The sequence below is a fragment of the Eptesicus fuscus genome, chromosome 2, assembly GCF_027574615.1.
Source record: "Eptesicus fuscus isolate TK198812 chromosome 2, DD_ASM_mEF_20220401, whole genome shotgun sequence".
NCBI lineage: Eukaryota > Metazoa > Chordata > Mammalia > Chiroptera > Vespertilionidae > Eptesicus > Eptesicus fuscus.
The window spans coordinates 28505042-28529622 of NC_072474.1; the positions used below are offsets into that span (position 1 = coordinate 28505042).

Genomic DNA, 24581 nt, shown 5'->3' on the forward strand with positions numbered 1-24581 from the left:
AGGTAATATGCAAATTGACCCTCACACCCTCACGTCACAAGATGGCCCCCCCCCACGTCGTCACAAGATGGCCACAAGATGGCCACCTCCACGTTGTCACAAGATGGCCAGCAGGGGAGGGCAGTTGGGGGCGACCAGGCCTGCAGGGGAGGGCAGCTGGGGGTGATTGGGCCAGCAGGGGAGCAGCTAGGTGTCAATCATGCCAGCAGGCAGGCAAGTTGTTAGGAGACAGCAGTCCTGGATTGTGAGAGGGATGTCTGACTTCCGGTTTAGGCCCAATCCCTGTGGGCCTGGGATCGGGCTTAAACTGGCAGTCAGACATCCCCCAAGGGGTCCCAGATTGGAGAGGGTGCAGGCTGGGCTGAGGGACACCGCTCCCCCCTGCCCCCCGCAGTGCATGAATTTCATGCACCAGGCCTCTGGTATATATATAAAAGCATTTATACTATATTATATTCCTGCATGTTACATGCTTTCTAAGGAGTCCACATGCTGACCTCACAAACATCATCTAAATCCATTTGAAAGCCACAAAATGAAATGCAGGTAAGGAGAGATTTTTAGTGTACCCATCCCTCCATCTAGGAAGCCAGCGTCCACATCCTCTGGGAATCTCAGCTGCGGTGGAGAGTGCAGGGGAGGGAGGGCAGAGGACAGCAACTATCCGAAGATTTCACTGAACCTGGTAATGACTTAAGCAGCAGGATATAAGTTACTATGAGTTTTATTGCCTTTTAGAAACACCCTCATGCCGTCATGCTGTGGCTGAAGCACTGAAGGATGTCTGTGTTCCGTGTGAGCTGCTGAGCCAGGGTACCCGTGATGTCTGGGGAGTCCCTCAGCCCAGACCGCAGAAGAAACTCGATGCAGGCCAGGTGCTGACCCGCGCAGGCCAGGTGTAGGGCTAAGCAGAGAGAGAAGTCACACAAACTTAGTGCATGATCCCCAAAGCAATACAGACCTGGCCAGTAGGCTGCTCCTAATGAAAATATTGATTCTTTCAATTGTACAGGTTTTATATTTCCACAATCCCTCTGTGTGACTTTGCCCATAGTAGAATAAAACATTTTTCCTTTTAAGCTGATTGGGATAGAAAGACTTAAAAATAACAAGACAAACTGGAGAGGATTTAAGAGATTTGATCAAAGCAACAAAGCAAGCTTATGAGAAATAGGAGACTTTAAATGATACAGAAAAATTTTTCAAAGTTTTGTGAACTCTCTTGGTAAAAGTATCACCATGAATGAGAATGATATGACAAAAAGAAAAAGAGATGACAGATCTTCCTGTTCTGGTTAGAAATTAGCACTGAAGGGAGCCTGGCTCCTGCTCTGGTCTTTAGGAGAAAGTCTGTGTCCCTGGACTTGGGGACCATCCTCTGTGGCCTGAAAGTGAACAGTTTTCTATGAGTCTTTGAAGTATCATGAAGCCTCCACTAAACTCCTGAAGGATGGCCACTGACACAGAGAATGTTAATTGAGGTTTATTCTAAAGTATGAATTTAAAGAATTAGCTCTAAAAATATCCTTCTGAGCTCTAAATTGAGAAAACTGTAATGATTGTAGTCTTTAAATACACTTAAAAGGGAGATGACCTATGAAGCATCTATAAACTACCTGAATAGCTGGTGGCATCGTGACAATATAAAGTGTTTTTATGTCACATATACTGTTGTAGTTTAAACTGATAAAAACAACAATAACAGCAGTAATAATGAGTAGTAGTCATCATCATTGCCATGGTAACAGCAACAGTTCTATTTGGAGATGTAATTTTAAGGAAAAGTTGCTAAGGTAGTAGAGGAATAAATTAAAACCAATGTTTTTAAAAGTCCTAGCCCTAGCCAGTTTGGTTCAGTGGATAGAGTGTCAGCCCAAGGATTGAAGGGTCTCAGGTTCAATTCTGGTCAAGGGCATGTACCTTGATTGCAGGCCTGATCCAGGCCAGGGTCGGTCGGGGCAGACAACCAATCGATTTCTCTCTCTCTATCTCCCCCCCTTTCTTCCACAAACTCTGAAAATCAATGGAGAAAATATCCTCAGGTGAGGATTAACAACAATAAAAAAGTGCATGTATTGTTTATATTCCACTGAATAATAATTTCTAAGGCACAAAGAAACTGTACCTGATCGATTTCTTTCATCTTTAGAGTTGATGTCAGCACCCAAGGAAATGAGCATCTGAACTGTACTCACATGTCCTTCCTGAGGAGTGAAATAAACTCATTATCACTGTGACAAGCACATTTAAACATAAACATGAATGTATATATTAGGTCATTTTTCTAAAATACTCAATTGCTAAACTATATTTTTGTATCTAAAGGAAAAATCATTACATCACTCTCAAACTCCACTATAAATCATTAAAGATAGATTTCGGCGATATTCAGTTATTAGAAAATAGATGGTCAACTTCGGAGGCCAAATTACCGACTAATACAGTTGGGTTTCCTTCACTGTAATGAGCGTAAGTATTGTGACTTATACAGAACACACAATTCCAAATTCTCCCAAGTACATACACTCTTTGCTAAAATCTTTAGGGCAGAGATAAATTAGAAAAGATGGTCACCTCTCCTGGATGGGACTTCCATCATAGCTGGCATTATCATTCATGAAGCAATTTATACACTTTCTATCTAGACAGTTAGTTCATTAGTATGTGGTGAGACCAAAGTTAAGGTTGTAGGTTCAATCTTCCTGTGGGTGGACCCACTAGCTCTCCTCCCGCGTCCCCCGCTGTAGCCACAGGCCATTCTCTTAGCTCACCGCTATTTATCTAACCACTTTCTCATAGGGGAATACAGGCAAGAGTGTGTAGGTCAGGGTGAGGGGACGGACTAGAGGAGGTCAATGGGGGACTATAGGGGACATATGTAATACTTTCAACAATAAAGATTTTTTTTAATTGCTAAAAAAATAAGGTGTGTAGGTTATCAGAAAACAGTATTGTTGCTAGAAAAACAAGTAAAGGCAAGTAGCCAATCATCCTATCTAATAAAAGAGTAATATGCAAATTAACCATCACTCCACTACACCACAAGCTATGCCCACCAGCCAATCAGGAGCGAGTATGCAAATTAACCCAACCAAGATGGCTGTGGCCAGGAGTGAGCAGGAGGCTTGGGTTTCCCTGGCAATGGAGGAAGCCAAGCTTCCCACACACCCTGGCCTGCCGTGGACTTCACTCAAGGATACAAAGTTTCAATTATAGAAGATAAATAAATCCCAATAAAAATGGCGGCAGCCATGGAGCTGGAGAGAGCAGGAGGCTTGAGTTGCCACCGGTGACAGAGGAAGCCAAGCTTCTGCAGCCCTGGCCTGCCTTGGCCTTCACTCAAGGCTAAAAAGTTTCAATTATAGAAGATAAATAAATCCCAACAAAAATGGCGGCAGCCACGGAGCAAGCAGGAGGCTTGGCTCCGCTCAAGGTTACAAAGTTTCAATTATTGAAGATAAATAAATCCCAGATATCAGGGCCTCCGCTTGTGTCACCGGGGGGCGTGGCCAGCCTGCAAACCACCACAGGCCCCTCGCCCAGGCCGCCCCACGCCCCAAGGGAACCCCCACCATGATCCGAGACACCCTTCAGGGCAAACGAGCTGGCCCCCACCCGTGCACCAGGCCTCTATCCTATCTAATAAAAGAGTAATATGCAAATTGACCATCACTTCAACACACAAGATGGCTGCCCCCATGTGGACATAAGATGGCCACCACAAATGGCCAGCAGGGGAGGGCAGTTGGGAGGGATCAGGCCTGCAGGGGAGGGCAGTTGGGAGGGACCAGGCCTGTAAGGGAAGGCAGTTGGGGGTGATCAAGCCTGCAGGGGAGGGCAGTTAGGGGTGACCAGGCTGGCAGAGGAAGGAAGTTGGGGGTGACTGGGTCTGCAGGGAAGGGCAGTTGGGGGGGACCCAGGCCTGCAGGGGAGAGCAGTTGGGGGGGACCAGGCCTGCAGGGGAGGGCAGTTAGGGGTGACCAGGCCTGCAGGAGAGGGCAGTTCGGGGCAAACAGGCTGGCAGGGGAGCAGTTAGGCATCAATCGGGCTGGCAGGGGAGTGGTTAGGGGGTGATCAGGCTGGCAGGCAGAAGTGGTTAGGGGCAATCAGGAAGACAGGCAGGCAAGCAGTTGGGAGCCAGCAGTCCTGGATTGTGAGAGGGATGTCCAACTGCCCGTTTAGGCCCGATGCTGAGAGGGATCCCAGATTGGAGAGGGTGCAGGCTGGGCTGAGGGACACACACCCCCGTGTATGAATTTTGTGCACTGGGCCTCTAGTATTAAAGATAATAAGCAAATACTCCTATTATTTAAAACAGGAAGAAAACTTTTTAAAATAAGATTTTTATTAAGTGAGATTTCTTTTTTTAAAATATTTTTAAAACTGATTTTTTAGAGAGAGAAGAAGGGAGAGGGATAGAGAGATGGAAACACTGATGAGAGAGAAACATTGATCGGCTGCCTCCTGCACCATCCCACTGGGGATCGAGCCTGCAACCCGGGCATGTGCCCTAGCCAGGAATTGAACCAGGGATCTCTTGGTTCATGGATCGATGCTCAACCACTGAGCAACACAAGCCAGGTTGTAGTGAAAAATTTTTGCATGTCTTAAAATATTTTATACGTTAGAGAGGCCAGTAAATGCAATTCCCTTCCCTCAGTTAAAAAAAATTTTAACTTCTGAAATCTCCCATTAGGAGAGAGGCCTAGGAATTTAACATAATGGATTTTTACGGCTTCAAAAAACATAATTCTTGAAGACGAAAAAAGGACGGAATGAAACATAAAATCCAGGCATTGAATGGAATAAAGGGTGTTTTCAGTTTTTACCTAGCAACAAATAAAGGTAGGTTTTTATTTAAAGGGATGCAGGGCTTCCCTTTAACATTTTAGGAGCATATCATGAGCAACTTTTTTTCTTCCAGAGATGGAGCCAAAGCAATAGGACAGCGGAGCTATTTATCAGTAGAGGAAGGCAAGCCTAAGGAAGCAGGGACAACCTTATGAAAAGAAACAAACCTTAGCTGCATAATGAAGTGCTGTAAGGTGGGTTGATGTTGCTTTCACATCTACATCAATGCCAAGTTCAGAGACCAAGAATCGGATGGCTTCATTTTGCCCAGTGACTGCTGCCCTGTGTATTGCCTGGGCCCCCAGGGAATCCTCAGCACAAATGCAAGCCTAGTAGGTTAGGGAGAGATAGGAACAAAAATAAGCAGCAGAGAAACCTGGATTCATGGACCTTCTGACATTTTAGCTAAAATTTGTTGCCTATGTACATTTTTCTGGGCCTATGTTAAATAGCTTTTGTCAGATTACTTATTTATTTTTGTGGTAATTATTATCATTATTTTAATCTTTATTGTTGAGCTTTTGTCAGATTCTTAAAGGACTCTATAAACAAACAAACAAAAATGGTTAAGATTCAATGATCTAAAGTGTGCCAAAAGTGCACTCAGTGGGGTTTGTTTTCATTACTATAAAACAGCTACTGTTAGTTTGCTGCCATGGCCGGGTAGCTCAGTTGGTTAGAGCATCATCCTGATATGCCAAGGTTGCGGGTTTGATCCCCAGTCAGGGCACATACAAGAATCAACCAATCCTATCCTATACTAGAGGCCTGGTGCACGAAATTTGTGCACTCGGGGGGTTCCTCAGCCCCGCCTGCACCCTCTTGCAGTCTGGGAGCCCTCAGAGGATGTCTGACTGACGGCTTAGGTCCGCTCCCCACAGGAAGTGGGCCTAAGCTGGCAGTCGGACATCCTTAGCGCTGTCGCAGAGGCAGGAGAGGCTCCCACCGCTGCCGCTGCGCTAGCTAGCTTTGAGCCTGGCTTCTGGCTGAGTGGCACTCCCCCTGTGAAAGCACACTGACCACCAGGGGGCAGCTCCTGTGTTGAGCATCTGCCCCCTGGTGTTCAGTGCATGTCATAGTGACCAGTCATTCTGCTGTTTGGTTGATTTGCATATTAGCTTTTTACTATATAGGACTAGTAGCCCATTTGCAGGAAGAATCCTGCAAGCGGCTGCTGTGGCCGCCATTGTGGCCGCCGCGCCTGCACCCGCGCACCGCTGCTGCCCGCCCCGCTCCGCCCCGCCCCGCCCGGCTTTCCCTCTGGCAGCCACCTTGCTTTCCGCTTTTCCTCCCTCTTCCTTCTAAGTTGTCTTCAGTCTTCACTCCTCCCTCCCTCAGCGTATTCAAATTAACTGCCATCTTTGTTGGGTAATTTGCATACTCGCCCTGATTGGCTGGTGGGCGTGGCTTTGGCTGGTGGGCGTGGCTTGGGCGTAGCGAAGGTGCGGTCAATTTGCATATTACTATTTATTAGGTAGGATAATAAATAGTTAATATGCAAATGGTAGTCACGCCCTCACACCATCATGCTGTTAACAGCTCAGACACTCAACACTGGGGAGAGAGGAATGGGGACCAGCCAGGCACAAATGAGCTCGTGAGAGAGGAATGGGGACCAGCCAGGCTGTGGCCCAGGAGAGGGACAAGCCACCTGCCCCCCAGTCCCGGGCGCCAGTGGCTGTGCCTGCTGCCCGGAAGAGGGACAAGCCGCCCGCCCCATGGTCCCGGGCACTTGCGGCTGCGGCTCAGGCAGCCGCCTGCCCACCGTCCCCTGTGGCTGTGGCCAGCCCAGGCAAAGCCAGCCTGGGTCCTGGGTACCTGTGGCCGGCCAGAGGGAGGGAAGCCCAGGTCCTGGGTGCCTGCAACCGGCAGGAGGAGGGAATCCTGAGTCCCGGGTGCAGGGCGAGGCAGAGGTGGTTAGGGCCAATCAGGCCAGTAGGGGAGCAGTTAGGGGCTACGAGGCCAATAGGGAAGCAGTTAGGGGCGATCAGGCAGGCAGGCAGAGGGGTTAGGAGCGATCAGGCAGGCAGGCAAGCAGTTAGGAGCCAGCGGTCCTGGATTGCGAGAGGCAGTCAGACATCCCCCGAGGGGTCCTGGATTGGAGAGGGTGCAGGCCGGGCTGAGGGATCCTTCCCTCCGTGCACACATTTCATGCACTGGGCCTCTAGTCCATACAATAAAAGTCTAAGCAGAACGACCAGAACGACTGGTTGCTATGATGCACACTGACCACCAGGGGGCAGACACTCAATGCAGGAGTTGCCTCCTGGTGGTCAGTGTGCTCCCACAGGGGGAGCGCCACTCAGCCAGAAGCCGGGCTCATGGTTGGCGAGCGCAGCGGCAGTGTCGGGAGCCTCTCCCGTCTCTGTGGCAGCAGTAAGGAGCAGTGAGCAGGCAGGCGGTAAGGAGTGAAGGGTTCTGGACTGCGAGAGAAATGTCTGACTACCGGCTAAGGTGGACATCCCCCAGGGGTCCCAGACTGCAAGAGGGCACAGGCCGGGCTGAGGGATCCCCCTTCTAGTGCACGAATTTCGTGCACCGGGTCTCTAGTGAGTACATAAATAAATGGAACAACACATCAATGTTTCTCTCTTCCTCTTTCACTAAAATCAATCAAAAAAAAAGAAATCTTATTTTGCTAACTGCTTCATGTATATTATATTATTTAATCCTTAGAGTAACTCTCTGAAGAATTAAAATTTGTCACCATTTTACAGATGGAAATACTGACGCTTGAAGAGGTTAAGGGGTCCCACAGGGGGACAATGTCAGTGCTGGAATTTGAACCCAGGATTTGAATAACTATGATCTGTTTATCCTATGACCTAAAACTCATAGAAAATACCAAATCATTGCTGTACCTTATGTTTTTCGAGGAGCAGCCTGGCTATGTTGATGTGCCCACATTGAATTGCATCCATAAAGGGTGTGAGGCCACACTTGTCTCTGCAGTCTGGTTCATATTGACACCTAGAGCCCAAACCCAAAATAACAGAACTGAGAAGAGCCACTGCTTCAAACCCAATGGACAGTTGCCTCTTGACCACCTGTAGTAGATGACATGCCCTACAAATGATCTGTGAAAATCTGCAGCACTCTCTTTTCCCCATCTCAATATTAGAACTTAGCTTTTCAACAGTATGTCGGTTTCCCCCAGTGAATCTGTTCCTCCTCTAAACGTCTGTCATTCCATATTATGGACTACAATTTCTCCAACTTCTCATGCCAGGAGCCTTGACATCACCCCTTAGCCCTCAAACCCAATCTATTACCTCTCAATTCTGCATTCAAAATATTTTGATTGTATCTTTCTCTCTTTTGCTGCTTTTACCCCTTAGGACCAAATCAATAGACAATAGCTTCCTGTTTTTCTCACCTTGGCTTCTGCCTTGCTAATTCATTCTCTGAGCTACCAGAATAATCTTTTCACCATGCAATTTGGGTATGGCTGCTCCTGTTATAAACCTTTAACTAGTATGTCCCAAAAACAAAGCACAAAATTTGGAACTTCAGCATGACCTCTAGTGGTCAAGATAATGTCCCACAAACTTACCTCTCCAGGTTTCTCTTGCCCACATACCCACCGCTCTGTGCTTACTGTAACCTACCTTCTTCATGGTTGTTCTTTCTTCTAGGTCCTGCTTATTTCCTGGTCCTATCTGCCCTATCATCTTCTTAGTTTCACCTCCCACCTGTCCTATCTTCTTATGTTCCATCTTCTTCATGGTCCAACCTGTCCTATCTTCTTCTCCATCACATCTCCCTTTTTGCGTTCCTACCCTCAATTTCCTGTCCTATCTTCTCAGTCTCACCTCCTACCAGTCTGATCATCTTCTGTCCCTACCTTCTTCATGATCCTACTTGTCTTACTTTCTTTTCTATCCTACCTTCTTCATGTCCTGCCTTCTTTTTGCTCTTTCATTTGCCCAGCTCTTTGCTGCCTTTGCACTTGCTGATCCCCTCTGCTTAGAAATTATTTCTCCATACTTCACTTGGCAAACTCCATTGCATTCTTCAAATCACAGCTCTGTGATTTCACAGAGGCCTGTCTTTTTTCCTGCATAAACAGTACCTTTGCTTCCACATGCCATTGTATACTTTTTCTCTTAGCGTTACGTTTCCCCCGCTAGCTGAAAGTAGAGCATTCCTACAAAACTTTTTGTAAGCCAAAATGGCATAAAGTAATGAGTATCTTCACCTTTCTGAAAGTTTGCATTACATGTGCCATTTCACTTTTATGAAATACCTGCATTGCTATAGTAACAGCTTTTCTTGTAAAAGTGAAAATCCTTTTCGGATTCTTTTGATTAGTGAAAAAAGGTACTAATGTAGGTCTTATATATAGGCGAAGTGGGATAATGCAAACTTTCAGAGAACAGAGCTACCTGTATTACAATTTATAATTTTATGGTATTTATTTGATTGCCTATACTTGGCTCCCACATCCGCCTATAGGTTGTTAGGAAAAGGATTGTATTTGTTTTGCTTACCACCCAGCACCTAACACACAGGAGGTGCTTCCAAAATGTTTGTTCAATGAATGAATATTTATAAATTTGCTGACAATCAAGTATGTTCCAATTTGCAGTAGGCAAGCCCTACACATAAGCGATGCTTTCAGGGCACTGCATTAAGCCCTCCTCTCTTCTTACTATGCATTGTCTACTTAGGTAATCTCTTCCACTCTTAAAAATTCAATTATTATCTCTTTGTTGATGAAGCTCACATTTGTATCTCAGCCCATACCTGTTTTTTGGGCTTCATATCTGTGTCTCTAACTGCTCCCTTGACATCTTTGCTCGATGTCTCACAGGCACATGCAACTCAACATGTCCCAAAGTGAACCTGTCATCTTTTCACACAAAACCTGCTCCCCCTCCACTGCTCTTGACCTCAGTAAATGGCACCAGCACCAGCTGCTTAAGTGAGAAACCTGAAAGTCATCCTTGCCTTTCCTTCTCCCCCAGTCCTTTTATTGAATCATTCACCTAGATCTACTGATTCTACTGAAGCACCTCCACATCTTTCCCTTCATCCCTACAGTTAGCTTCTTCGTCCAGCTACAATTTCTTTCCCGTTTAACTACAATAGCCTCCCAACAGCTTTCGAAGCACCCACTCTTGCTTCTCCTCCATTTCATTTGCTATTTTGCAACTAGAGGATCTTTGAAAAATGCAAATTTCTAATTCTACTCACCCTGCTTAAATCCCTTCAATGGCATCTTAGATGCTTAAAATAAAACCTAAAATCCTTCCCATTATAGTCTATAATGTCCCACCTGATTGAAACCTGCCCTCCCTCTCCAGCCTCCCCGAACCATTCTCCCCCTCACTATAGGCTTCAATACATACTGAGCTTCTTTCAGTTTCTTATATGCACTATGGTTTTCCCAGGATGAGCATCCCTGAGTACTGCTTCCTCTGACTGGAATGCCCCCCTGCCTCCCACTCTCAGCCTCCTTCAGGTCATAGTTTAAATAACACTGGGGCTGAGATTCCTCACTCCTACGCCAAGTTGGGTCTTCTTGTCATATGTTTCTGCAGGGATCCTGCAATTCCTCGTAATGGCCACCAGATTCATACAACTAGTGCAGTGTCTGTGAGTTCCATAAGAAGGAAAACACATTGTCTCATTTCTATTGTAACCCCTGCATCTGGTACAATTCATAATGGGCACTGAATAAATAGATGAATACTTGTTGAATGAGCAGACAAATAAATGGCTTTCTCTCAAATTTGTTAGCTATTTTTGTTTTATGTTCTTTAAATTATCTGCTTATGTCCTTTTCTCTTTTGGTACTTTAGCTGCTCTTGAACAATTTGCTTGAGTTCTTTAAGTAGCATCGACATTAACTGTCATGATTAGCAAATGTCTTCCTCAATCTGCTGTTTTGTTCTTACCTCTGAAGAAGCACCTTTACTGCCTCTAAACAGCCATGCATTGCTGGGAGAAGAGAGTTGAGAATTAGAGTTTTTAGGTGCACATATAAAATGCTTCTTTCCTCCTGGCACTGGTCTCTGTCCCATCTTTTTAGCTATGACTTACAGGAAGGGGCAATTAAAGTAGGTACATTAATAAAAATCTAGCTAGCTAATTGGTAAAGAATGACGTTTTTACTGAATAGGTCCATAGCCAAGACTGATTATTTTGTCTTTATGAACACTTTTATGGAAAGTTTTCAATCCTAAACTTATCTATCTCCTCACTTTTGAGTTGAGCCAGGCAGTTTTTGCCCAGGAAATGTAAAACATTTTAAGAGTAATCCATGGCAAAATAACCAGGAATTTAATTCTACTACTAAAAGTAACTATGGTCAATAATAAAGCTTTTTTACTATCTGTGCATCACTACTTTGTGTAAATGACTGGGTACTATTTCTCCAAAAGAGTAGGGGATCTAGTCAAACAATTTGTGAGCAGAAAAATGTTATGCTCGCTTTTGTAAAAGGATTCCTTAGTTCTTACCTGCCCGCTGTGGCTAAAACAATTGTATGCATATTTCCTAAACTATGTCATGTCACAGGTATTGATTTTTAGAGAAATTAAAAGCCCTGTATTCTAATTCAATGAACTCTCTAGAAGGCTAAAGATTATTTTCTAGATTTCTTGATCTGGACTCAAGCTCATTAATATCCATTTCATCTTACGCCACAGCAGCTTTACTTTTTACTAATTTAAAATAATCTATAAGTAGATAATTCAGAATTAAGACTACTCAAAACAATAAAAATACCCTAAATTTATATTTGACATTATCACTAGATAAGTCAAATACACTCAGGTGTTTAATTATAAGCACCTATATTTATTTAAATGGATAGTGCTGTGGTAGGTATTGCTGAGTATATTTAAAAACCGTATTTTGCCCAGCCGGTGTGGCTCAGTGGTTGAGCGTTGACCTAAGAACCAGGAGGTCACAGTTTTCCTGGTCATGGCACATGCCCAGGTTGAGAGCTCAATCCCCAGTAGGGGGCATGCAGGAGGCAGCTGATCAATGTTTCTCTCTCATCATTGATGTTTCTCTCTCTCTCTCTCTCTTTCTTATTCTCAGAAATCAAAAAAATATATATATTAAAAACCAATAACAAACAAACAAACAAAAACACTGTCTCTTTTCCTCCTGTCTTTAATAATAAAAACAATGTGAAAATGATCATAAAAATAGCAACAGCTCATTCTGTGCTCATGTGTCACATACTGTGCTAAGGGGTTTACCTACATCCGGCTCCTTAAACTCTATAACAACCTTGCGATATAGGCATCATTGTCATCATTATCTTGCTGTTGAAACTAGCTCAAGAGACTAAGCTCCTTGACCAAGGTAAAGACTTAGTGAGGAAAAAAACCAGCATACCATCTAACTAGCTGGGAAGACTAAGACTGATATTTATGAAAAGTGAACTAATTCAAGAAAGAACCGAGACCGGTTTGGCTCAGTGGATAGAGCGTCGGTCTGCAGTCTGAAAGGTCCCGGGTTCAATTCCGGTCAAGGGCATGTACATTGGTTGCGGGCACATCCCCGGTAGGGGGTGTGCAGGAGGCAGCTGGTCGATGTTTCTCTCTCATTGATGTTTCTAGCTCTCTGTCCCTCTCCTATCCTCTCTGTAAAAAATCAATAAAATATATTTAAAAAAAAAAAAAAAGAAAGAAGTGCATGTTAAGTACCAAGTGACATTAGCTTTAGAAACTAAGCGTATGCCAAACTATCCCAAAGCTGCTCTTATTCACCAACCGCTATTTTCCAAAACCCTCCAACTTGATGCCATTCTGCAGTGTTGGGGGAGGCAGAGCTCCGGGCCATACCTGCCGTATGCAGAGGAGTTCTGTTAATTTTGCTCTCTGTCTTCCAGGCATCTGGGCAAACGGTGAGCAAGTACTGAAGGATTGGAGGGTCACCTTCTCGGCTGGCAATGTGGAAACTGTTCCAACCATCTTTGTTCTTCAGAAGCGGATCTGCACCATGTTCTACAAGGTCTTGGATCACCTCGAGATTCTTCCTTGTGCAAGCCATCATCAGAGGAGTCCTAAGGCCAAAGAGGACAAGCTGTCAGATAGAAGGGTAGCCGAGACATTATAAGGGTACAACCAGGTCTTTAGAAAAACACACATCCTTGGTAGAGATGGAAAACCTAGAAAACTCAGGGATTTGGGAAGCAGGAAAACTTTCAACTACTTTGCCTGCCCTGAGGACTCTGGGTGAAATAAGAGGAAAATGATTGTGATGCAGGCATGCCTACAAAAGGGGGATACCAAGGAGGCAGAGCTGCTTCTGAGCTAGTTTCTAGTATGGCACTGAATTGAGACAGAATTAGTCCAAATCAAAGTTTGTCCTGAAGAATATTGCATAAAAGGTACTCTGCTGGACTTATCCCACTTACTTTCGTCAGAAACCACTTATCCTATCTTATATAATAAAAGGGTAATATGCAAATTGTCCCCTCAACTGGGAGTTTGACCAGGGCGCCCATCCCCACCCCCACCCCTGGGTCGATCGGACCCCACCCGTGCATGAATTCGTGCACCCGGCCTCTAGTTAATTATATTGTGCTGAAAAAGAGTTTAAAAAGAGCATTTGACACTGTACCTAGCTTAAACAAACATACATTAGTGGAGCAAATGAAACAGTGTGATTACAATAAGTCTCTGTACTGACTTGTGTCCACAACTACAGGAGAGTGAACTACATTATATCTATATCAAGAGAGGTGGCTCTGGTCTTCCTCTCCTGCCACATGAATGATTTGGGGTAAGCCATTTCACTTCCATGAGCTTTTTATTTTTTATTTTTATCTGCAAAACGAGGGAGCTAGGATTTCTGAAAAGCAGCGGCAGATCTTGTTTACCTCCTCATTCCCAGGGTTAGAACCTGTGTCTGGCACATTGTAGGAGCTCACTATACTTGGGTGATCTCTAAAGTCTCAGCTAAGATTTATCTTGTAAGATTGCTATATTAGTTAATTACCAACACTACTTTTTTTTGGGGGGAGGGGTGAGAGGTAATGTAGTAATAACAGTGAATGAGAAATTAAGAGGAAAACAAACATAAATGAAGGCTGAAATTTTCAAGAACCTCTTGAAGGGAATGAATCTTGAGCAAGGCAGGATCATTGGAAAAGCAGGTAAGGTGTTTCAGAAAGAAAAAAAAAAAAAAGAGAATGGGCAAAAATGTCTCACTGTGATTATACACTTCCCAAATACATAATCAAATGAACCTCGTCTTTTTAGTGTTTTGTTTTTGGCTGTTTCCTTATCTGAATTATTGCGTTGAGGAGTATATGAGGTCTATGCCTCTTGGAACTGTCTTTAGGTCAACTTACCAGCAGCACAAGAAAGCAGTCTTGTGCTTAGTCACAGCCAAGTGCAACCCTCAAAACACCACCAGGCCTACTCCCCTTCCCGTGGGCAAAATGTACTTTACTATATGTGGCTGTCTTCTGTGTAAGCAAGAACTAAGTGAGTACTGAAAACAATGTTGGTCTAACAAAATGCAATTGGTTTGTGTGATGGTAAAGGTGAGGATGTTGACTGTGGAAGTGGTTATGCAAAGCTACACGTGATAAAATCACATACAGAGAGCATCACATACATATAAGTGTAGGAATAACATGATGAAATGTGAGTAAGTTTATTGATTGTAGCAATGTCAATTTCTTAGTTCTGTTATTGTAGTGTAACCTGTAAGATGTTAATGTTGGGGGAGCCTAGGGGAAGGGTACATGGGACTTCCCTGAACATTTGTCACCTTCTGGGAACCTATAGCTACTTCAAAATTTAAAAAGTTAACTCAATGCCATTGGTGAAGTAATCATTTACCAGATGTCCCCAGAAGAACTTCGTATCCTGGGGCTCATGTTATATGGGGAATTCATTGATATTCTTCTATCTGTTTGATCCTATTCTGTACTGTTCTCTGCTTTATAAAGGGAAGCAACTGTCTGGACCAAACAGTTGACTCCCAAGGGTAGGAACAATGTGCTCTAATTTGAAGCTATGCTGTAGAGGCAGAAAATCATATATTCATGGGAATATATGATTCTGCGGAAAAGGGGTTAAGGGGGGTCGTTCTGGAACTCCTGCCACCTACCAGTCAGCCTTCTTCAGGCAGTCGACCACGGCTCCTCGGCCCAGCAGGTACCGCACACAGTCCCGGTGACCCATGGAGGCAGCTTCGTGTAGCGGCCGCTTGTAGTCTCGGTTGGCAGCCTCGATGTCCATGTCCCAGGCCTCGGCCAGATAGGCCAGGATGTCCCGACGACCGTGGCGGGCGGCGCAGTGCAGCAGGGTGTCTCCCGCCGGCCCGGGGCAGCTGGGGGGCCCCGCTCCCTGCAGTTCCTCCCGCAGGGCGCACAGCCGACCTTCTTGCACCAGCCTGCAGAACCGCCTCGCGTCCCCGGGCGCCGCCATGGCCACCGGGGCCAGGCTAAGTATCCAAGTCCCCAGCCCTGCCCTGCGCTTCCCTCTCCGGACCGCGCGCTAGGGGCAGAGCCGCGCTTCCCTGCGCGGGGTGGTTAGTGTCCCTGCAAACAACTCGCCCCCTGAACGCGCGCTCCAGGTGCGGGCGTAGCCGTGCTCGAAGACGCGCGGCTGCCGACCGCACCGGTTTCATTTTGGGCAAAACATTAGGTAGTTGCCGTCGAACCCGCCGGAGCCTGTGCTCACTCCGCGCCGGAGCGCCCGGCTCTGAACCGCTGCCAGGGGAGGGGTCAGCGCGGTGCCGGCACTGGTGAGGGGCCCCAATGGCAGCTCAGCGCCCACGAGATACCGGTAAAGGAGCCGGGGTGGGGCCTCGCGCGTCCCGACCCACCGCCACTCCAACACCCGGCCTAGCCAGCCTCCGCTGGGAAAGTTCCCACTGGTCTTTCCACCTTAGCGGAAGTGCGGACGGGGAGGGGCCTCTAGCCGTGGCCGCGCCCCCTCCGCGCGTGCGTTTCGATTGGCCGTGGGGGAAGTCCGTCAGTCCCGGAGGCGGGCTCTTCCCGGGCTGCGGCGGCGCGGAGCTGTCAGAGGAAGTCCAAGGCCTGCTCCCGCTAGCGATACCCTGTGGACGTCGGGACTGGGAGGCCGGGCGGCCCGGGCCCGGAGGCGACGGCGGTGGCTGGAGCCCCCGTTCGCAGCGCCATAGTGCGTGAGGCCGCGGACGTGGCTGGGAACTCAGGCGGGGCCCCGCGCTGTGAACACAACCCTTTGGGGTCCTGAGAGCGAGGGTCCGGGATCTCGGGGGAGTGGGGGGGAGCGGGTCTGCGGGGAGCGTGGGAACCTCGCCCGGGCTGTCCACGGTGGGTGAGCTGCAGGGGCGCGGCGGAGCTGGCACGCTGGAAGCGGAGGGCGCCCCTACACAGTGTCCTTGAGTCCGGGAAGTGGGGAGCTCGTCGTTTCTCGTTTCTCGGTGTTGGGGGAGTCATGGGGGACGTGGCCTGGGCTGCCGGCAGGCAAGCATTCCTTTTCTACTCTGTTTTTTTTTTTTACCTTGGGCGAGTCATTTTATTGTGTCCTTTTGCCTCTTTCCTTTGTAGCTTGCTTACCCCTTACCTGAATATTAAGAAAAATTTAGGTGATGTGGGAAGACCTTGAGCTTGTAGAAGATACTTTGATATCTGAGCAAGGTATATGGGGTGATGAAAGTGATTTGAGTAGGTGTTGAGTTCTTTCCCCGATCTTACTACATACTAGTCATTTAAACCTCTTGGTTCTCAGTTCCTCTGTATATAAAATGGGAGTTGCTACTATTTGCCAGACCTAGAAACAATTATGCTTTACATACATATTGCACTTTATACAAAGCACTTTAATTACATAATCCGTAAACAACCCTGTAAGGCATCATTCATTACAGGTGGAGAAACTGAGGCCTAAAATTAGTGATTTTGCCACTGGAAGTATCTATACTAATAAAAGGGTAATATGCTAATTAGACCGGGATACCTTCCGGGTGTCCTTCCAGACAAAGCCATGGTGGCGGCAGAGGCAGTTACGGGGGAACAGGCTGGCAGGGGAGGGCAGTTGGGGGAGTAGGGGGTAGGTTGTGGGGGCGGGGGGGGGGCAGTCAGGGCTGAGCAGGCCGGCCAGGGCGGGGAGCAGTTAGGCATCTATAAGGCTGGCAGGGGAGTGGTTGGGTGTGATCAGGATGGCAGGCAGAAGCGGTTAGGGGCAATCAGGCAGGCAGGCGAGCGGTTGGGAGCCAGCATTCCCAGATTATGAAAGGGATGTCCGACTGCCAGTTTAAACTGGCAGTCGGACATCCCCCGAGGGGTCCCAGATTGGAGAGGGTGCAGGCTGGGCTGAACACGAATTTTGTGTAGTAGATAATGAAGTCCCATGGAAGGAAGCATGGTAGCACCTAGTGAGTGTCTGCTAGTGCCTAGCCCTGTGCTAAAATAAATTGAGAGATAAAATGAAAAAAAAAAAAGACCTCTGGTATGGGCCTATGAAAACAAGCCAAGTTTACCAGTGAACATACTGAATTTGGTTAATTTCCTGAGCAATATGGACAGTCATTGGAGACAGAACTAGGTCCAATATCAACTTTGCCAAAGTTTTTGTTCCATTGTGTCTTGCCACTTAAAAAAAACAGGAAGGCCGTGAAAGTGGTTTGCATGTATGAAGTTTTAGAACATACCAAGTAACAACATGCTGCTGTTGGAGTCAATACAAATGGAAGTTTTGCACTTTTTGCTACTAATGCTCCCTCCCATCCTTATTCAAGTCACCTTACCTTCTCTTGCCTTATGCTTCCAGTTTCCCTGATTTTTAAAAACAAAATTGGAATTCATTCGTTGCATAATGGGAAAACTCTTTTAAATCCAGATGATTGGGCACTTAACTGGTGTCAAATGCAACTCTGTCTCTTTTGTCCTTTTAATAAACTTACTAGAGGCCCGGTACATGAAATTTGTGCATGGGGGTCAGGGCATCCCCTCAGCCCAGCCTGCACCCTCTCCAATCTGGGACCCCTCGGGGGATGTCCGACTGTCGGTTTAGGCCCAATTGGACATACCTCTCACAGTCCTGGACCGCTGGCTCCTAATTGCTCGCCTGCCTGCCTGGTCGCCCCTAACTGCCCCCCCTGCTGGCCTAATCGCCCCCAACTGCCCCCCTCTGCTGGCCTGGTCGCGCCTCATGCCCCCCCCCCCCCCCCACTGGCCTGGTCACCCCATGCAGCCTGCTGTTCAGTCATTTGGTCGTCCCTCACTAACCCCCATTCCAGCCTGGTTGCTCCACGCAGCCTGCTTGTTCAGTCGTTTGGTCGTCCCTTACTAAACCCCTGCTGGCCTGGTTGCCCCATGCAGTCTGCTTGTTCAGTCGTTTTGTCGTCCCTCATTAACCCCCCTGACAACCTGGTCGTAGACAGCCATCTTGTGAGGGTGTGAGGGTTAATTTGCATATTACCTCTTTATTATATAGGATTCTGATCTGTATTCCCCCTTTAGATAACTAGATGATAATGTTTGTGAATCTGTTCACAGCTGTGATTTTCTGGATTAAAATCTTGGTGTACAGGAAGCTAACTGGGATCTTGCTGATTTTCCAATTAGATTGCCCATTTTTTTGGTGCAACTTTTGGAGTTTGTGGTCTGGCTTTTACTGGCTCATTTTGCATGTAGTCATGTTGGCATTATGATTTGCTCCTCGTCTGTCTGCTTTCCTTTCTCCTGCGTTGCATTTCATGGTTATGTAGCATTTACCAGTGGTTATTGATGTCATGATCATTTGACGTGTTTTGTCATTTGTGAGTGTGTGAACACCAAACAGTTGGTATTGGACTTAGAGCTCTAATTTCATATTTGTTGCCATTATCTTTTCTCTGGTTATTACATTCCTCTATCCTTCCTGGGCTGATTTTATTTGAAGATTGAATTTGGTTCTGTCTTTGCCCTTCTGGCTATGGAGTCATCTACTTCTAAAAGCATCTCACTAAAGCACCTCAAATCTTATCTCAACTGTCATTCACATGTCTTTTGAGGACCAGTCTCATATTTCAAAGTGCCTCCTGGAGCTTTACCTGGCATTCCACAGATAACTTTAAAACAAAACAAAACAATTTTCAAAACAATTTTCAAAACTGAAACCTTTCATCCTCCCCCTCCAGGAAAAAGTGATGAAAAGAAAAGCACTATTTCTCCTTTACTCCTTAATGTAGTTAATGACATTTGTACTGGAAATTTCAGTTTTCTTTGTTCTTTTTCATCTTTTTTGTACAGTCTTGTTAGAAAAGACTTGTTGATCTTCACTTTCCTCCCTCCCTCCCTCCCTCCCTCCCTCCCTTTTAGTTAAACCTCACCCCAGGATATTTTTTTCCATTGATTTTTAGGGAGAGTAGAAGGGAGGGGGAGAGAGAAACATCAATTGGTTGCCTCCTGCAACCCAGGTAGGGGCCTCCTGCTGCCTATTTCTGCCACTGCTCTCAAGACTTTACCAACTCTTGCTTCAGGTTCTGCCTTGTTTTCTAGACAATCTTCATGACTACCCTACCTCCAGAGTTATTGTTCTAAAAGTGCAAATTTGATTGTGCATTGACCCTGCTAAAGAGCTAGATGATTATTTGAATTGCCTATCTGATAACATCCAATTTCCTTAGTGTTATATGTATTTAAGGACATTTATAATCTGTGCCTCCAAATTTCTTTTCCAACTCTGTTCCCCATTTGCGAACCTCTTGTTATGATGAAACCTGACTTTACGCCACACCAGTGCTGTGCCATGTCTCTGTGTTTTGCACATTTTGTTTCTTTTGCCATACTGAATCCTATTCATCTTTTGAGGCTGAGCTCTTCATAAAGCCTTTTCAATTTTCCTGTTAGCTTTTCTTTCTGTCATAGCACTTCCTATGTGCATTGGTGTGGAATTTACATTGCCGTATGTATAGTAATTTGTGTTTGTTTGGTAGCTGTCTTATGGGCAGGCTGTCTTACTCATTTTTGTATTTTCAGTGTCTAAAATAACATTTGACACCAGATATGCCAAGAGAGGAAGCACTCATGTGTTTATAATGAATTTTGGACATAGTGGATACTTAAAAGTGGTTGTGGAATGAATTGGCAGTAGAAAAGCTATTCAAATACATACAAATATGTTCTAGTATGTAAAAAAAATGATCATTTTTTGTTTTTCTTTTTTAAAAAATACGTTTTTATTGATTTCAGAGAGAGGAAGGGAGAGGGAGAGAGAGATAGATACATCAATGGTGAGAGAGAATCATTGATGTGCCCTCACTGGGAATCGAACCGTTCTTGGGTCGACACTCAACTACTGAGCCACACTGGCTGGGCTTCTTTTTTAAATTATTCCTTCATTTTCTTGTGAGAAACATACATAGAAAAAAAGCTCCCTCCATCCTAGTTTGCAACATCAGGTGAATGTGTCTCCAAGAAAGGAGCAATTGTTTGCAGGTTGTGAGAGGACCTAAGGATGATGGAGCATGGACCCTAGACCTTTTGGGTTTAAGAGAAGTAGGCTGTGATGCTGGGAAGGACCTGGCATTGGATCATCTTGGAATGATTAGGGTAAGCTTGACTATAGTAACAGATGCAAACATGTGATGGCCTAACAATAAGGACCCCAGGCTGCTGGAGGCTCTTCCTTTTTGAAAGTGTGTTTTCAAAGGATGCCCTGGGGAATCTACTTCCTCTGTTCACTGGAAGGAGAGCAGAGAATGGAGGAACAAGCATGAGAATTTTCTGTGGGCCATGCCTGAAAGAGGCACACATCCCTTTTACTCACATTCCCTGGGCTAGAGCTCAGGTAAGGCAACATCTACTTGCAAGCAGGACAGGGAAGTGTAGACTAGCTGTGTGCTGAGGAAGAAAAGGAACTTCAGACTTTGCCACAAAAGTCAAAGCACTCTATTGTACTTTCTGTGACTTGTTTTGTAAATTGTTTTGCAATAAAGAAGATTAAAAAATGAAGCCAGGCAGATTAACCTTTTGCACTCGGATGTCGAGTGTGACTCGACACAGTTAGCATTAGAATAAAGGAATTGAGAAAAAAGCAAGCGAGTGCAAAGGGTTTTAAAACAGAATTGAGGAATCAGCCACTTGTCATTCAACAAGTATTTGAATATCTGTTATTTGCCAAGAAGTGTGCTAAGTGCTATGAGGAATAAGGTGATGAGACATGTTCCTTGTCTTTTAAGGGCTTGTAGTCTAGTAAAGGTTTAGAAGTAACTAGTAACTGATCAAAGTCTAATCTCATCAATGGGCTTGACTGTTAGAGAATGGGACAGATCACCATCTTGGTGAAGAAGAGATTGGTGATGGGTAAGGGGCCAATCTCCAGGTAATCATCACTTTGAAGTCATATAGCAAAGACCTAGAAAAGGGACTATGGGAGTGAGTGATCAGAGAGATGACACCCTATAAGCAAGCCATTGCAGAAAAAGTGTGGGAAAGGGTAAAATTCTGTTTGGCAAAATGATTTTCATACATTCTCAGTTGTTTTTATTTTGTTCTAACACTGAGGGATATGGCACATTTCTGTTAGTCACTGTGGTAGAGTCTCCAGGAGGGGTTCAAATACTCAGTTAGGTTTGGAGGAGACTCAGTTAAGTGTCTTTGGGACCTTGCAAAGTTTGAAAAGTCCACGAGTGATTCTGATCCCCATGCCTTTCTTACCAGTGCACGTTTATCACAGAGCACTCTTTGACTTTGCTCCTTGAAGAATTCAAGCAGCTTCTAACAATAAGTGCCCTTTAAGAGAGGTGCAAAGTGCACTTGCTGTGTAAAGGAGGGAGGAATACCATGGGCTTTGAGGGACTCAGGGGAAAGAGAAGTAGCACTTGAGCATCTTTATTTTGATAAAGTTATATTTGTGCTGTTAGTTTAAAAGCATCTATATATATAAAAAGCCAGCGATTGGAACGCTGTAATGACCAGAACAACTGGTCGCTATGATGCCCATTGTGGCCAGCGAACTGGCCAACATCCTGCAGCCCCTATCCCCAGCCAGCACGGGCCCCCATGGGCTCCCACCACCCCAATCAGCCCACAGCCCTTACCCCCACCTGGCCCCACCCCTGATTGCCCCCAACCCCAATAGGGGGTGGGGCTGGATGGCCAACCTCCTGCAGCCCCTCTCCCCAGCCAGCCCCACCCCTGATTGCTCCCCCCAATAGGGAATGGGGCTGGCCGGCCAACCTCCCACAGCCCCCCCCCTAGTTGCTGACCCCCAATCAGCCCCCTCACCCCACTCAGGGGCGGGACCGGCCAGCCCACTGCCCACAGTCCCTCCCTCCAGCCGGCCTGGCCCTGATCGGCCTGATCTGGGCTTGGGCGGGCCGGCCAACCTCCCCCTATCTCCTCCTGACAGGCCTGGCCCCAATCCACCCTGTTTGGGGCTGGGCCGGCTGACCCCCCTTGTGCACTGGGCCTCTAGTTATTAATAAAAATAAAAGAGTGGTTAGAATTTTGCTATAGTTTTAAAAATATAATTTTGCAAGAGTATTAATGCTATTAAAATAAACCTTATGCACCTTTTAGGAGATACTCAGAATTGTGTGGTTGATATATAATTCTTTTGACATTTCAGTTGATAGGTCTTGTCAGCATCAACGTGGGTGTCACAAAGTACTTTTATCTATTTTGTTTCATTTGAACCTCATTTAACTATTCTGTGAATTCAGTGTGGCAGGTTATTATAATCCCCATTTTTAATGATGAGGGAATCAAGGCTTTTAGTGTTTAATACACGTAGCAAGTGGAGGAGGTCTTCTGACTCCAAATCTGAATATACCATGCAGCCTTTTAGTGAAATGTTTAATGAAGGGCTTCTGGCTTCCAGTTCAGTGAATCACAGCACCTCCTCTCTGAGACCTGAGAGGCAGGTTAAATACAATCATATATATTTTTTTAAATCAGAAAAGTAATTTTTCACATATAAATACAATAAAAGTGTTAGGTCAGCATCCCAGGTTAGCAGTCATGGCTCAGGTGACACCATTCCGAATGAACAATATAGGCAGCTGTATTAGTACCCAGAAGCCAGGTTGCTCAGTCTAGGGGCCCTTCTCCCCAGAAGTTAACCTTAGCCCCTTCCATGATGGCTTCTTGCCAGAATACATTGGAATATACCAGAACTCTGGAAGCAGAATATGGCATTCTTCCATTCATTCTCCTTACCTCTTTCTTTTGCTCCAGTGCCCTTGTTAGATTTCTGCAAACATTTAATCTTTCAACAGGCATTTAAGATTCAGATGAATTTTACAAAATAAAACCATAAATAAAAGTCTACCTTTGTCCATATCTACTTTTCTAAAACACTTTCTTTTGGGTATTTTTGGTGTTTCTTGTCTGGTGTGCTATAGGCAAGAGTTCCTCCATGTGATCTTTTCTTGCCAAGTTCCACGTGAAAGCAAATTCCTAGTGATCTAGGGCTTAGGTTCCTCTACTGCCCACCCAGTCTTACCACTCTGACTTTGCTGTGTTCTCATCCTCCTTTGTTCTTTCAGTATTTATTGACCATGTATTGTGTGTCTGGCACCATGCTACATGCAGAGTGTACAGCAGAGGAAAAGATGTAATATTTTCTTACCTTCTTTAACTCTTAGCCATGTGATTAAGACATAACTACTTAGTTGGTTATTTTCAGTGCTTCTGTGTTTTTATTATGGCATCATTAATAGTTAGCTCACTGGGGAAGGATAGGATAAAGCCATTCTGTACTTTTTACAGAAAAAAATCCAAGGTGCACTGTGTATGTATGAGCTGTTCTATACAAATCTGCTGATAGCCTCTGTTTTGTACCTTTCCAAAAGCTGAATTTAGTGGTATATTGTAGATTTGGGTGTACAACTAAAGACTTGAGACAAAATTCTAGGTACAGTTGCTATAATGTGTTGCTAATGGAGAATATGAGATTTCCTCCTTTGAGATCCTTATGGAAGCAGACTTGGTTCTCTTATATTTGGGAACCTCACTCCTATCCTGTGCCCAATGCTGAGATCTGGGGGCTAAGAGGCGGACAGTGTGGTCTTCTCTAGGAATTTACAGTGACTGTTTTGTTCATCATTGCATTCTGCTTCTGAGACTTGGAGAAGCTGGTATATATATATATATATATATATATATATATATATATATATGATGATGGATGAGTTTATTTTTGAAAAGTTATAACCAACTCATGATTTTTATGGGAACATAAATGCCTGGCTAAAGTTAAGGAAAAGATGCCAGATCTCAATTTATCCATTAGTGGCAACGTCCTTTTGAAATAGTATTTTATGATCAGGGCTTCTAGAAAGTGTAAGTAAAAAAAAATATTTTTTTAGGATCTTATTTTTGGATTTTTTTCTTAAATTTTGAGGAAGAAATGCTAAGAAACTATGAAATGACTAAAAGTTGATGTGAAGGAAGAGAAGAAGAAGAGGGTTGGCTGAGTGGTCCATAGTCACTGTATTCCTGAAAATTAAGAATAATTTTCTGGCTAGCTTGTAGAATTGGTAATAACTAACAAGTGTCCCATTTCTTTTGCCAATTGGTATAATACAGTGAGACGGTTTAAGCGGAAGCATCTTACAGCCATCGACTGCCAACATTTGTCTCGGAGTCACTTGGCTGTGACCCAGCCCTTCGGTCAAAGATGGACAAACAGAGACCCGAACCATGGTCTCTATCCTAGACCCAGAACAAAAAGAGGGACTAGGGGTATGTCTTCCAAAAATGTACCTTGCATTTAGAATCTGTAGTGTGTGTGGCTTTTGAATGTCTCCCAGTAATTGTAAGTATTGTTGTAGTTATT

General features: G+C 45.2%; 2 protein-coding genes across 8 annotated transcripts in view; one reads left to right on the forward strand and one right to left on the reverse strand.

The window, feature by feature from the left end:
* Nucleotides 1-708: 708 nt before the first annotated feature.
* ANKRD16 (ankyrin repeat domain 16) lies at nucleotides 709-15697 on the reverse strand. 2 transcript variants are annotated; one of them, XM_054726179.1, is made up of 8 exons: nucleotides 14935-15697; nucleotides 12654-12874; nucleotides 10752-10794; nucleotides 7713-7821; nucleotides 5019-5180; nucleotides 2126-2204; nucleotides 1921-2013; nucleotides 709-904 (listed from the first exon to the last, which is right to left on the reverse strand). In XM_054726179.1, exons 1-8 carry the CDS (start codon nucleotides 15252-15254, stop codon nucleotides 747-749), a joined length of 1185 nt encoding a protein of 394 aa, XP_054582154.1. In that variant the 5' UTR covers nucleotides 15255-15697; the 3' UTR covers nucleotides 709-746. The 2 variants fall into 2 exon arrangements, with proteins under 2 accessions (XP_054582154.1, XP_027986709.1); XM_028130908.2 differs by lacking the exon at nucleotides 1921-2013.
* Nucleotides 15698-15821: 124 nt separating this feature from the next.
* FBH1 (F-box DNA helicase 1) overlaps nucleotides 15822-24581 on the forward strand; it is a 49426-nt gene continuing 40666 nt past the window's right edge. For 5 of the 6 annotated variants that reach the window (XM_008155359.3, XM_054726220.1, XM_054726208.1 and 2 more), the window contains exons 1-2: nucleotides 15822-15971; nucleotides 24332-24487. In XM_008155359.3, the coding sequence (XP_008153581.3) occupies nucleotide 15971; nucleotides 24332-24487 (157 nt within the window). In that variant the 5' untranslated portion in view covers nucleotides 15822-15970. The remainder of the gene's footprint in view (nucleotides 15972-24331; nucleotides 24488-24581) is intronic. The other variant, XM_028130911.2, reaches the window with a different exon arrangement.